At 47.2% G+C, this 13,329-nt stretch overlaps 1 protein-coding gene across 2 annotated transcripts in view; it reads left to right on the top strand.

Annotated features, from left to right (window-relative positions):
• Positions 1 to 7,259: 7,259 nt before the first annotated feature.
• Positions 7,260 to 13,329, top strand: part of CLIC6 (chloride intracellular channel 6) — a 42,307-nt gene continuing 36,237 nt past the window's right edge. For both annotated transcript variants that reach the window (XM_057546133.1, XM_057546134.1), the window contains exon 1: positions 7,260 to 8,582. In XM_057546133.1, the coding sequence (XP_057402116.1) occupies positions 7,260 to 8,582 (1,323 nt within the window). The remainder of the gene's footprint in view (positions 8,583 to 13,329) is intronic.

The following is a 13,329-nucleotide window of genomic DNA, read 5'->3' on the forward strand; positions in this document are numbered from 1 at the left end:
GTAACCATAAGTTTGTTTTCTATGTCTGTGGGTCTGTTTCTGTTTTGTAAATAAGTTCATTTGTACCATATTTTAGATTCCACATATAAGTGATATCATATGATATTTGTCTTTCTCTTTCTGACTTACTTCACTTAGTGTGATAATCTCTAGGTCCATCCATGTTACTGCAAATGGCATTATTTCCTTCTTTTTTATGGCTGAGTATCTTTTTCGTTCTGATAAATTTTTTCCAGAGTTTCCGGTAAGGAATAGAAGTTTAGGAAATTAAATTTCCTAAATTCAGTCAATGTATCAATGGATGCCCAGGGCCATGAAAGCTGGCTTTCTGTCAAGTGCCAAGGGGTTAATATTTTAGAAAAATGTCCTGTGTTATGGAAGAGTGAGGTGGATTCCAATATCTGGGCAGTACAAAACAATAGGACCAGTCATTACCTGAAGGCAAATTAATAATATTAGTTGGCTATTATGCAGAAATTCCATGGCTTACAAAACACTTTACATATTATCTCTTTCAATGCTCAGAAGAATCCAGTGCAGTAAGTGTATCACCAATGGACAGTAAGCAGCAGAATTAGGATTTGAAACTAGATTTCTAGACACAAATCTTATAACCTTGCCATCATTTCAAAAAGCTTCTCATCAGGACTCATTAGTAAAATGTAGGAGATGCTTGAAGGGGTGGCCGCCCACCCCGACACAACATAGACACCCTCATCCACTGCTCCAAGTTCCTGGTGGAGTCAACATATTGGATTAAGGCATTTTCTATGGCAGATCTTGTAATTAGGGGGCTGGAGGGAGGCTGGATTTCCTCTAACACAACGATTGACATTATGGGCTGGTTAATTCTTTGTTGTGGAGACTGTCCTGCGTGTTGGAGGAGGTTTAGTAGCAACCCTCACCTCTACCCACTAGACGCCAGTAGCACCCTCCCATCATGACAACCAGAAAATGTGTCCCAGACATTATCAAATATCCCACGACAAAATTGCCCCTAGCCGAAACCCAGTGTTCAAGATGAAGCTCTGTTGCATCAGGCCAGCATCCGTCACCATAGATTACAGGGTTCTGGAGGACTGGAGGGAGGAGATCACAAACTCAGGGTTTAAAAGACTTAAAAGAAACTCAAATTTCTAAAACTTGTAGGGGGCAAATACAGGAGATTGGACATTTTTAGAAAAACATCAACATGCTAAGAAAAAACTTTACAGATAGGGGTGAAAGGTTTAAAATTGACTTTCAGTCTCAATTTCTGGTATTGTTTCCATCTCCACCAGGATTGTTACCGCTGCTCCTGGTGTCAGAAGGAAAGGAAACAGAATAAGAAGCTCAAACTACAGTCTCCAGGACCCAGAAACCAGCTTGGCAGGAGGGTTCCATACCCTTCCTCCCCTGCCCTCCTCCCTGGGCTGAAAGTGTTCTATCAACACTCCTTCCAGATTATGGGCTACTTTTCCAGAAAGGCTTTCAGCAGGTGGTTTGTAATAAAAATTTGGGGACTTCTCCCTCTGCACCTCCTCCTCCTCCTTCACCCCTCCCTCCTCCTCTTTTTCTTGCTTCTTAAAATCTCTTCTATCAATCATCCAAAAAGCATTTGTTCAAAATCTAGTTTGTTTTGAGAACAGTGCAAAATCACATGGAAAGAAAACAGAAGAAACTCTCACTAGCTAGATGAGTTCATGGTGGAGTGACCATATTATTCACTGTCCAAGCTAAGGACACTTTCGAGAGTGGCAGGGGATGCTCTTATGATCATGCTGCCGAGACAGAAGGCATAACCTGGACCATCCCAGGCTAAGTGGGACGAAGTGTCACCCGAGTTCTCCATGGCTCTTCCAGCCCTGTAATACACCGTTCTGTCAATATGTGACCGCTCTGTCCTCTGGGCCAAGTACAACAACGAGGCTGTAATGTTAACAAGAAGTGGCGCTGTGCTGAGTATGACACATACATTCTTTGATTTAAAACTCACAATTACAATGATCCTATTATAACACTCACTGTTCTAGATGAAAAACTTACTCAAGATCACACAGTTAATACATGATAAAGTGGGATTTAAGTCAGGCAATGTGACCAGAGAACCTACCCGTTTCACATGGCATTATTTGTGTTGGTTTGTGTGATGTTCTTATTGGCTTGCAAGATGCTCTATCCATGCTCAATCCCTGCCTCCTAGTTGAGGAATATTCTGTGCCGATATCCTTCTCTTAACTGAACTATACCTTTACAGATAACAGAGCAAAGCCAGGTTTGGGGCCATTCTTAGGTGGGGAGGAAGAGCTTGAAGAGAAATCAGTGCAAGGGGGACTTCTGTTTGGCCATAAGTGCAGCCAGTGATCTGAATGTTCTAGACACATCATCATCCCAAGGGCTCTTCTGAAAGGAGCAGAGATCTGCTAGAGAAAGAGGGGATCTCTGTGGAAATGAGTCTGTTTGTTCTGGGAAAACAGCAAAAACAACAAACCTTTAAATCATTTATTTATAAACCTTTGAGAGATTTTCTTTGTAATCCCTGAGTTACCCTGCTTCATGCTTCCTTGTAAAATATGGTAGGAAAACTCTAAAATTACTAAAATCGACTTAATTATCAGCAGTTTTGACTCCCATCCCTGAATTTGTCACCTCTGTTTAACCCTCCTTGGTATTTAAATAGCTAATCTGGTGCTGGCTGCCGAGTCAACACTGTGCAAATCTCCAAGTGACTTCACAGTGACCTTCGCAACTCGATTTATTTGGTATTTCCTTTGTGTTCCTTTATAGCAATTGACCGGCCTTTGCTAATTATTAAAAGTATTTGCTGAAGTATTCACCACCGTCAGTAGATAAGAATTTCTGGGAACAGCCTGTCTTGTGACATTAGCTTGTCCCCCAAAGTATAAAACCAACTGAGAAAAGTCTTTTTGAAAACTGGTTCAGGTTGATATATACATATATGAAAGCACGCATGCATTCATTCATTCAGCATAGATTTATTGAGTGCCTACTATGTGCCTGATCCTGTTCTAGGCAGTAACACACAAAAACTCCTGGCTTCACAGAACTGCCATCCTAGTGGGGTGGGATGAGGGAGACAGATAATGAGTACATAGAACATATTACATGTCAGATGGAGATACCTGCTACAGAGAAAAATAAGGCAGAAAATGGTGACTGAGAATAGAAGCTGTGTTTTAAAATAGAGTGCTATCCATGTTCATTGCAGCTTTACTCACAAAGGTCAAGACGTGGAAACAACTTGAATGTCCTTCCATGGAGGAGTGGATGAAACAAACGTGGTAGGTATTGGGTTGGCCAAAAAGTCCGTTCGGGTTTTTCCATAACATCTTGCAAAAACCCGAACGATCTTTTTGGCCAACCCAGTACTTACAATGGAATATTATTCAGCCTTAAAAAAGAGGGGGGGCTTCCCTGGTGGTCCAGTGGTTAAGAATCCGCCTTCCAATGTAGGGGACGCATGTTCAATCACTGGTCGGAAAAATAAGATTTCATATGATGCAGGGCAACTAAGCCCACGCACCACAGCTAGAGAGAAGACCCATGTGCCTCAACGAAGAGCCTGCGTGCTGCAACAAAAGATCCTGCATGCTGCAACTAAGACCTGACGCAGCCAAATAAATAAATTAATTTAAAAAAAAAAGAGGGAGGGCTTCCCTGGTGGCGCAGTGGTTGAGAATCTGCCTGCCAATGCAGGGGACACGGGTTCGAGCCCTGGTCTGGGAAGATCCCACATGCCGCGGAGCAGCTGGGCCCGTGAGCCACAATTACTGAGCCTGCGCGTCTGGAGCCTGTGCTCCGCAACAAGAGAGGCCGCGACAGTGAGAGGCCCGCGCACTGCGATGAAGAGTGGCCCCCGCTTGCCGCAACTAGAGAAAGCCCTCGCACAGAAACAAAGACCCAACACAGCCATAAATAAATAAATATTAAAAAAAAAAATCACAACCCTAAGAGGTACAGAAAATATTAAAAAAAAAAAAGAGGGAAATTCTGCCATTTGTGACAACATGGATGAAACTGGAGGGCATTATGCTTCATGAGACAAGCCAGAGGAAGAAAGACAAAAACTGCATAAGCTCACTGATATGCAGGGGAACCAGTTAGGAGGTGATGGCCGTGCTTGGACCAGTCTGGTAGCAATGGGGGTACAGAGAAGAGGTTGGATTCTGGACATACTTTAAACAGTGGAGATAACAGGATTCACTGGTAGGTTGAATGTGGGATGTGAGAGCAAGGAGCTAAGGTTTTCAGTATGTGCACGTGTGTGTGCATGCACACGCGTGTATGTCTATATAAAGCTTAACATTATCCAAAGGTATCTAGTTTAATGGTTTACTTATTTATTTTTGTTCCACCCCAAAACTCTGCGATGGGAGGAACCTTCTCAGTCTTGTTCACTGTTGTATACTCTTCCTTATTTTTGGCCTGTATTCATTTTACAATAATACATTTTTTAATTACAGAAAAATCAAAGAAATACACAGAATTATATGATAGAAACATAAACATTGCTTATAAAGACTATTGTTAAAAAGTGAAAGAGTCTGCATTCTACAGATGGAGCGATGTTATTTTGAGACCCAATGTCAATGTGAGTAAATGAATCTAAACAGTATAAGAGAATAAATCCAAATCCTATAGAACAGAACGGTGTTGTGTGATAGGCAGGACCAGTCGCCAGGATAGAATAGACTTTATTTGTGTTGTTTTTCTTTAAAGACAACACCCAGGGCTAGCTCTCAGCCAGCCAGTCAACTCTACTGAGTCTGACTTCATTAGTTGGTAATCTCTTGGCTCAATTCAAAAGGAGGTCTTTCTAGAGATACCAACCTTTCTATAACTAGGACATTTCTATCAACTTTGCTTGAATTAAAGTTTATGGAATATTCTTACTCCCATAAGTCTGTGCCTTTAATTTGTTTCTTTGTGAAAGCAGAGCACTGGAGACAGTTGGTTCATTATTAAGAACAAACTTACAGATGTAACTGATCTTGGATGTTTCAAAGGAGGGCAAATAAGCCTATAGCCCTTCAATGAGTCACAGGACAACAATCCCTTATATACATTCTGAAAGCTGAAAAGCTCTGAAATGCAAGCTTTTTGGGGTGATCTTGAACTGGGAGCCCTGAAGCTATGTATGGTTTTTACATAATCCATCTAATGTGAAAGTTCATCAGTGCCACTGCAGAAATATTAATGTGTTTGGTTACAGGGCAGTATGCAGTACTATGTAATATACACCATAAACACTCAGGTGTTATTTTTCTTATCTTTCTGAGAATTCTGTTTTCTGAAACATCAGGCCTCATGGGGTTTGCATAAGGGTCTGTCATCCCATACCATGTTTGCTGTTTGGGGCTGAATGTGCTGACTTCACCCTTCCTCAAGAAATAAGGCTTGTGAATGCAGCAGGATTCCTTTCCTAGGTGACTGGAGTGTCTACAGAGCTGGATCTGTGTCTGACATGTTTGCTAGCTCACGTGCATGAGTGCCGTGCTTTGAGTAGATGTTGCTTTGCGGTGACAAATCTTCTGGCCCGTTCCTTTCCAGATAGGGGCCACCTTGGAGAAAGGTGGCATGAAGCTGGGTGACACTGGGCTCTTGTCCTGTCACCCATCAGTGATGGGCAATGGGAATTAGAAGGAGACATCCTGGTGATTGGCCAAATGTGTGACTCACACACTGTGATTGGCCATATCACAGATGCTCCCTGATTTTTTAGTGATAATAGAACCCTCTGTGGACATGATAGACAAATGAGTCTCAGGGCAGTATTAAAGCTTTTAAGAGGCTGACAAGTTCAATCAGTCTTGATTCGGGAACCCTGCTCGCTCACATTTAGGCTGTGCCATCCTGGGCAACCAGCTACTGACTGTCACCCACATGATCCAGCCTGACACATAACAAACTGACTACATAATTTTCATCATAACTTCTTCTTCTTCTTCTTCTCGTTCCCCTTCTCGCCCTTCTCCCCCGCCTCCTTCTCCCCCTCCCCTCCCCTTCTTCTTCTTCTTCTTCTCCTTCTTCTTCCTCTTCCTCTTCTTCTTCTTCTCTTCTTCTCCTCCTCCTCCTCCTTCTCCTTCTTTCTTCTTCTTCTTCTTCTCCTTCTCAGAAGAAAGGTGTCTGGTCTGTGATCTTGGGAGATTTCTAATCCAGTGATTTCCATAGCTCTTTTTCTTCAAATCTTCCATTTTCATCTCCCCACCTTCAGCTCCCCAAGCCCTTAACACACAACTTAAAGCAAAAGCTTTGAACATGGGTTTAGAAAATCTAGGAGAATCAGAAAGATAAACAGGTTCTTGGCATCTTCAGGGACCAGGGAGATGCAGAATATAACCCCGGAGGGCAGAACCCCCAGTACTTGTCATGGAGAGAGTACAGCCAGCCGCTCATGCACAACAGGACCCATCTCCGGTCCAAGAAGACCAGCTGGCTCCACTTGCTTCTATATCGGGGCCTCTGGAACTTCTCAGGAGGGCCCTGCAGAAATTGGAAGGAGGCGGTGTGGCCTCCCCTTCTTTCTTTCAGGATTTACCCCTCTTGCTCTAGGACACTGAGGCACTACAGGGGCATCTGCAGTTGCGCAGCTGCTGAGCTTAACGCTTGACCCCTGGGAAGGTGGGGATTAGGTGTTTGGGTGTCGTGTGTGTTTAGGGGTGATTTTAATGGCTCTGGAACTTGAAGCTGTTCCAGAAAACACCTAAGTGGTCAGTAGAATCAGGATCTTTTCACTGAAATCCACAAGGGTCACAAGAAAGACTGTCATTGGCCAGGCTCTCAGGCCACCCAAATAGGCGGAGAGGAGGGGATGCAAACCCCGCCCAAGCCCCAGGGGGGGATGGAGTTGCCACCGGGGACTTCTGGTCAACCCCTGGACAGAGGGCCAGGCATTTCAAAGGGTGCAGGAGCTAAGCGGCCTCCCCAGCAGCACACTGCACCTCCGCGAGCGCGTTTCCAGGCAACCGAGGTCGGAATTAGGGTCCAGGTGGGAATCAGGCGCGGAACCAGCGAGAAGCACGAGCGGTGGAGGAATAGCCCAGAGAGCTTAAGCCCGGGAGAAGGGGCGCAGCGTTCTGGGGCGGGAGGATTTCGCCCCGCGCGTCCAGCGTACCGCCCAGGCGCCTCCAGAGTCCCGGGCAGGGGGTCCTCTCGGAGCTGGCGCAGCGGCCCCTGGCACCGCGCCCTTCGCCCAGCGCCACCTGGCTCCTCAGCAGCGTCCAGGAAGGGTCTCTGGTCAAAGACAGGGATCTGCGGCCATGGCCGAGGTCGCGGAGCCGGAGGGGGGCGCCCCGGGTCCCCAGAGCCAGCCCGAGGGCTCGGCGCTTCAGGCGGAGAGACGGGGCGAGCCGGGGGCTTCCGGCCCTGAGGCTCAGAGGGAGGAGGCGAGAGAGGGCGCCGCGGAGGCGCCGAGGGGCGGGGGCCCGGGCGCAGCCGCGACGGCCGAGGTGACGGAAGGAGAAGGTCCGGGGCCGGACGGAGGGCGCGCGGGCGAGCTGGCGCCGGACGCAGGCGGTGGCCCGGGGGCCGAGAAGCGGGGCACGAGCGGAGAGCAGGGCGAGGCCCAGGCGGAGGAGGGCGCCCGGGAGGCAGAGGAGCGGGCGAGCGGCGCGGAGCTGGCGGAGGAAGCGAGCCCCGGGTGCGGCGCGCAGGCCGAGGCCCCGGGGGAGGCTCAGGTGGAGCCTGGGGATCCCGCGGCCCCCGGGGCGAAGGAAGAGGCGGAGAGCGGGCCGGAGGAGCCGGGGGGCAGCGCGCCTGGGGCGGCGGGGGCCCGCATGGACGCCGACGGGCTGACGGGGGACAGCACGGTCGCCGAGGGGCCGGCGGGGGACAGCGCGGTCGCCGAGGGGCCGGCGGGGGACAGCATGGTCCCCGAGGGACCGGCGGGGGTCCGCGTGGACGCCGAGGAGCTGACGGGGGTCAGCACAGTCGCCGAGGGGCCGGCGGGGGACAGCATGGTCCCCGAGGGACGGGCGGGAATCCGCGTGGACACCGAGGAGCTGACGGGGGTCAGCACAGTCGCCGAGGGGCCGGCAGGCGACAGCACGGATGTTGGAGGGCCGGCGGGAGGGGCGTCCAGGGCCGAGGTTGAGTCCCGGGACGGCAGCCCCGAGACCCAGGCCGAGGCGACTGAGGCCGCAGCGGCGGAGAGCGCGGAGTGCAGCCCCGGGGAGCTTGCGGGGGAGCCTCGGGGTGCAGCGGCGGGCGCCGCGGAAGAGACAGGGGACCGGGAGGGAGAGGAGTCGGAGGAAGCGGCTCCCGGGGGCGCGAGGGCAGGCGCTGGCGAGGACGCGGACCAGGGTGGGCCCCTGGGGCAGAGAGAGGAGGCAGAGGAGGAGAGGCGAGAGCGGGGTCCGGAGGGGCCAGGCGAGGAGGAGCCCCCCGACGGCAGCACGGATGGGGAGGCGGCCCCGCCGACGGAGGCCCGGGAGCCCGAGGCCGAGCTGAGCAACCACCTGGCGGAGGGGGGCAGCACCGAGCGCGGCGACGAGACCGCGCCGGTGAACGGCGGCCAGGAGGACGGCGAGGCGTCTGAGGAGGGGGCCCCGGGGCAGGAGCACGACATCACCCTCTTCGTGAAGGTAAATCTGGCTTCTTGCAACTCCCAGGACGCCCCCTTCCATCCTTAGTCTTGGTCTGTTGAGATCTGATCCCAGAGGGACGCGCAGGGATCAAGCTCTCGGCGCCCTGATAGTCACCAAGCACTTCTATCCGCGGGGGCGGGGAGGAGGACGGACAGCCTGGGTTTCAGGGAGAAGAGGTAAAGGAGCGTTAACGAAGACGAACTGAGGGTTTGGAAGCAAAAAGGTTGGGGTGAGAGTGGTGGGAGATGGGGATGCGGGTCCAGCGTCCCCCTGCCCTCTGTACTGAAAATCCTAACTGGCCCTTCTAGTCAGGAGGTTATTAAAGAATTCACTTAAAAAAACAAAAACAAAACCCCACCAAGCCCTGCTGATGTTCAAAGCAATTTCTGCCAAAGGAAACGCTAATACCTAAAGTGAAAAAAATGCAAACAGGTAGGTTGTAAGGTGAGACGTATCTCCGGACTCAAACCTCAGAGACCCAGAGCCGGCCCAAATTTTCAGCTCCAAAAAGGTCTTCCATTTCTGTAGAATCGATAAGGTATGTTTGGGAGGAAAGTGGAAGTTTATTTAAATACTGTAATATTTATTGAACATTTAACACTTACTTTGGAAGAATGCAAGATGCTGACGACTTGGACGTCGTCTGCCTTTATGTCCTATTTTCAGCCTTACTTCAAAGATTCAAAGAGGATAAAGATTCTGTAGAGACACAAGTGAGGAAATTTTGAGTTTAAATAGTCATTCCTACAAGACATCACAAATGAGGAACAAGGTTCCGGGGGCAGCTCACAGGAGGATCTTTGTTGGAAAAGCCCTTCCCAAAGACCTTTGGCCAGATGGGGAAAACAGCAGATAATAAGGTCAAGAATGTGCATTGTATGTTGAATCGTAATCCTTCCAAAATACTTTCAGGCTTATAGAGGCCGGTTATGACCTAAACCTCCTTGGGAGAAATATAAGCAAATTTTAATAAGTCAAAAAAAAAAAAAAAAAAGAACAAAAAACAGTTCCCAAAGTGATTAAGATCAGAATTTCAGGAATTCTTTGGGTGGCAAGAGAGTTTGGGAAGAACAGGCTTGGGTTTCTTCACTGTGCTGTTCTGAGCAATTTTTAAGATGCTGAGACATTTTAAGATTATGTATTGGGACATAACCTGAGGGTACAATCCCTAGGAGGGTCACTGGGAGCCAGAAGACTTCAGGGAAGTTAGGGGAGGGGGAAATCCGAGCACAGTGCTGCTGTGTGTGCCCCAAATCTGCTCCTTGGTTTAAGAAATTTCCCCTTGTTCTGGTCGCCTGACTACATAATTCCAGCCTCTTGTTACAGCTTGGGAACACAGCTTCCTAACTAGTATTTCTGCTTCCATCCTCGGCTCTCTGCAATCTAGTCCCTTTGTCATAGCCAGTGAGCTAAGAAAGAAAAGATCTGATCATTTTGTTTCCTAGTATAATCTTCAGTTGTTTATTACAGACTTTCAGATAAATCCACACTCCTTAGCCAGGTCACAAGGCTATCCGTGATGTGATTCCTGTCTCCTTGGCACTGCCTGAGTACCCCCCCATCCCAGCTTTGCTACCCATGGTACCACTATGCCAGCCTTGTTAAACTACTTACTGGTCCTAGAGAGAACCACATTCTTTTCTGCCTTGAAATTTTGCATGTGCTGTACCTGAATCGAGTTTCCTCCTCTTCACCCCTCTCCGCCTCCCCTGCCTGGCTATCTGCTATGTGTCCAAGATTCAGCATGGCCGTCATCTCTTCTGGGGAGACTTTTCCAACCCCAATTTGGGTTGGGTATCTCTCTGTCGAAGCTCCACTCACACATGGCACTACCCTCTGCATGCTGTCTCCAACGTGGAGCACAGGTCTGGAACGTGATGGTGTGTGTGAACGGGTCACTGCCTGTATGAGATAGTAGACTGTAGTGACCAATAGCACAGAGTTTAGAGCCAGTGGGTCTGGGACCAAATCCTGGCTCTGCTCCTTTCTTGCTGTGTGACCTTGGGCAAGTTACTTCATCTTTCTGTGCCTTTGTTGCTTACAGATAAAACAGGAACAATAATAGTTCCTACTTCATGAGTTTGTGGGGCATTCAAAATTAGGATTGTATAAAACACTCAGAACAGTACCTGATTTGAAATAAGCCTGCTATAAATGTGACTTCTTATTGTTACATCTGCTCAGCGCTGATAAACTCTCATTGATTTTGCACAGGAATAATCCCTTTCCCATTCCATCCCTGCCATTTTATTTATTTATTTATTTATTTATTTATTTATTTATTTATTTATTTCTGGCAAATATCTCTAGTTTCCTAATTACCTCCATTTTCTGGGGAAAAGAATATTATGAAAGGTAAAAACAAGTTGTTTTCTCAGACTCTGCTCAGTAGTTTGTGAAGGCAGAGGCAAGGGGGCATGTCATGGACTGCTTAACCAGAATGCTTGACTCTGATGATTGGCTTGGTGCTCGGTTGTTGTTTTCCTTTCTTTAAGGAAACAAATGGATCTCCAAACAGTGAAATTGGTTTTCAAGCAACTACTGCTTGGTACAGCTTCTGAGGGTCACTTAGGACATGCACCGCAGGATTGTTAAGGCATATCTCACTTTCTTCTTCTTTTTTTTTTTTTTTGGCCGTGCCACACTGCATGCGGGATCTTAATTCCCCGACCAGGGATCGAACCCGTGCCCCCTGCATTGGAAGCATGGGGTCTTAACCACTGGACTGCCAGGGAAGTCTTCATTTTCTTCTTATGCTTCTAATCATTCTCTTGAACAACAAAAGATCCCAAAGCACAAATCAAGCAAAAACCCTTTAGACTATTTTAGCTCTTGAGTTTGTAATACTCGATTTAAAATCCTTAAATTAGTTCAGAATAGGATTTCTTTGCTAGATTTAACCTTCTCTAGGTTCCTTCTTCGGGCTCCACTTTATCTGGACGCTGTATTCCGTAATGGACGTCTGACCTCCTGGGTTTTGTAAACATGTCAGGGCAAGTGTATCTTGGTGGGTTTTCGATTCCGTGATTGATGTGGAAAATTCACAGAACTGTTCTTTAAGGAGGGAACTACAGTGTTTCTCCAAACATTCTCCTAGCCTTCCTATGACAGCCTACTAAACACAATTTTTAAAATTAATTAGCCCTCATTCTATTTGGGAACTTTTAACTTTTACATTTCTTCCTGTTTAAAAAAATAAATGTATTGGTTACAAATAAATGTATTGGTGGTGACCAGAAAGTAATGACATACGACCCAGTAAAATGTAATAATAAAATCTGCTTCTAATTTTAGCCACCTGGTGGTTTATGTTCCCCATCTTTGTGAGAATTGTCATTTTATTAATTTGTCATTTTGTTTTATTCTATACGTATGCAAGAATGTATTCTTGGATGTAAAAGAGCCAGGAATGTATAGAACAGGCCACAGGAAAGCCTCCTTGAATTATTGTATGGTAAATGAATTGCTGATTATGCTAATTTTTAGTTCTGTTTTCTCAAAGAAGTGTTAATTATTTACCATCAAATTATAGGGCAACCCTGCAATATATTTAGTAAGAAAGATTCTTTTCTTCTTTGCTCGTGAAAAGGAAGGATGACAACATAATAACACACCAACATAGTAACAACAAACGACAAACAAGATACTAACACCATAGTGTAAGGTCAGGACTTCAGCGGCTGTGGCGGTTTAGTTGCTAAGGAAGTCTCACTTACAGGTTCGGTTCGTCTAATACTTTGAGGCAGGGTCTAGGGATGGGATAGTCTGAGATATGGATTTTCTGGCAAATTCACATGACTTAAAAAACCTTAATGTGACCAGTGAATAATCCTGGGCCAGAGTCTAAGAATTTCTTAAATTGCGTTTCGGAGATCATTCATATAACCACTAATACACAGCTAACTCTGAGCTTGAAAACTTGCATTTGCCATCACATTTGGGCTCTCCAGGGAGGTGAAACTGAGGACGGAACAAAGTAGAACTTGAGAAAGACATGGCCTTTGAGGATAACCAACAAGTACCTACTGTATAGCACAGGGAACTCTGCTCAATGTTATGTGGCAGCCTGGATGGGAGGGGAGTCTGGGGGAGAATGGATACGTGTATATGTATGGCTGAGTCACTCTGCTGTGCACCTGAAACTATCACAGCATGGTTAATCGACTGTACTCTAATATAAAATAAAAAGTTAAAAAAAAAAAGACAAGCCTTTGAATGAGCATTGTCACCTGGAGATACCTCCCCTCCCCAAATAAATAAGTAAATAAATCAAGCCTCCCAAGCATTGTCATATCACATGGGGGGATGGGAGTGGGGCGGGTGTCTGTTGGGACCAGCATCTGATGGACTCCTGGTGGGTCAGCAGGCTGCAGCTGTCTGTGCATCTTTAGTCAGGTGTGAGCAGGCTGAGACCTGCTCTGTGGGCTTTGGTCTCCGAAGAGCTTGAAAGGGAGACGTTATTTTCATAACTAAGTATGAATTATGTGTTTGGAAGGGAAATGAGCAAAAATGCACTTCTGGGACTTTAATTTTTCCCCCCAAATGACATTTTTTGGTCATTTGTTTTCTGAGTGTCAACGCCACTTACTTACAAATTACATCTTTGAAATCATACAAGGTTAGTTGGGGTGGAAACCAAGATGGAACATCATGCTTTGCTAACTTCTTATGCACACGTGTGCACACAGTGCATGCACATGAGTGAGATCCACAGGGTGTCCTTACTGCCTGGCATGGCGGTGGG

This window comes from Balaenoptera acutorostrata, chromosome 4, assembly GCF_949987535.1.
Source record: "Balaenoptera acutorostrata chromosome 4, mBalAcu1.1, whole genome shotgun sequence".
NCBI lineage: Eukaryota > Metazoa > Chordata > Mammalia > Artiodactyla > Balaenopteridae > Balaenoptera > Balaenoptera acutorostrata.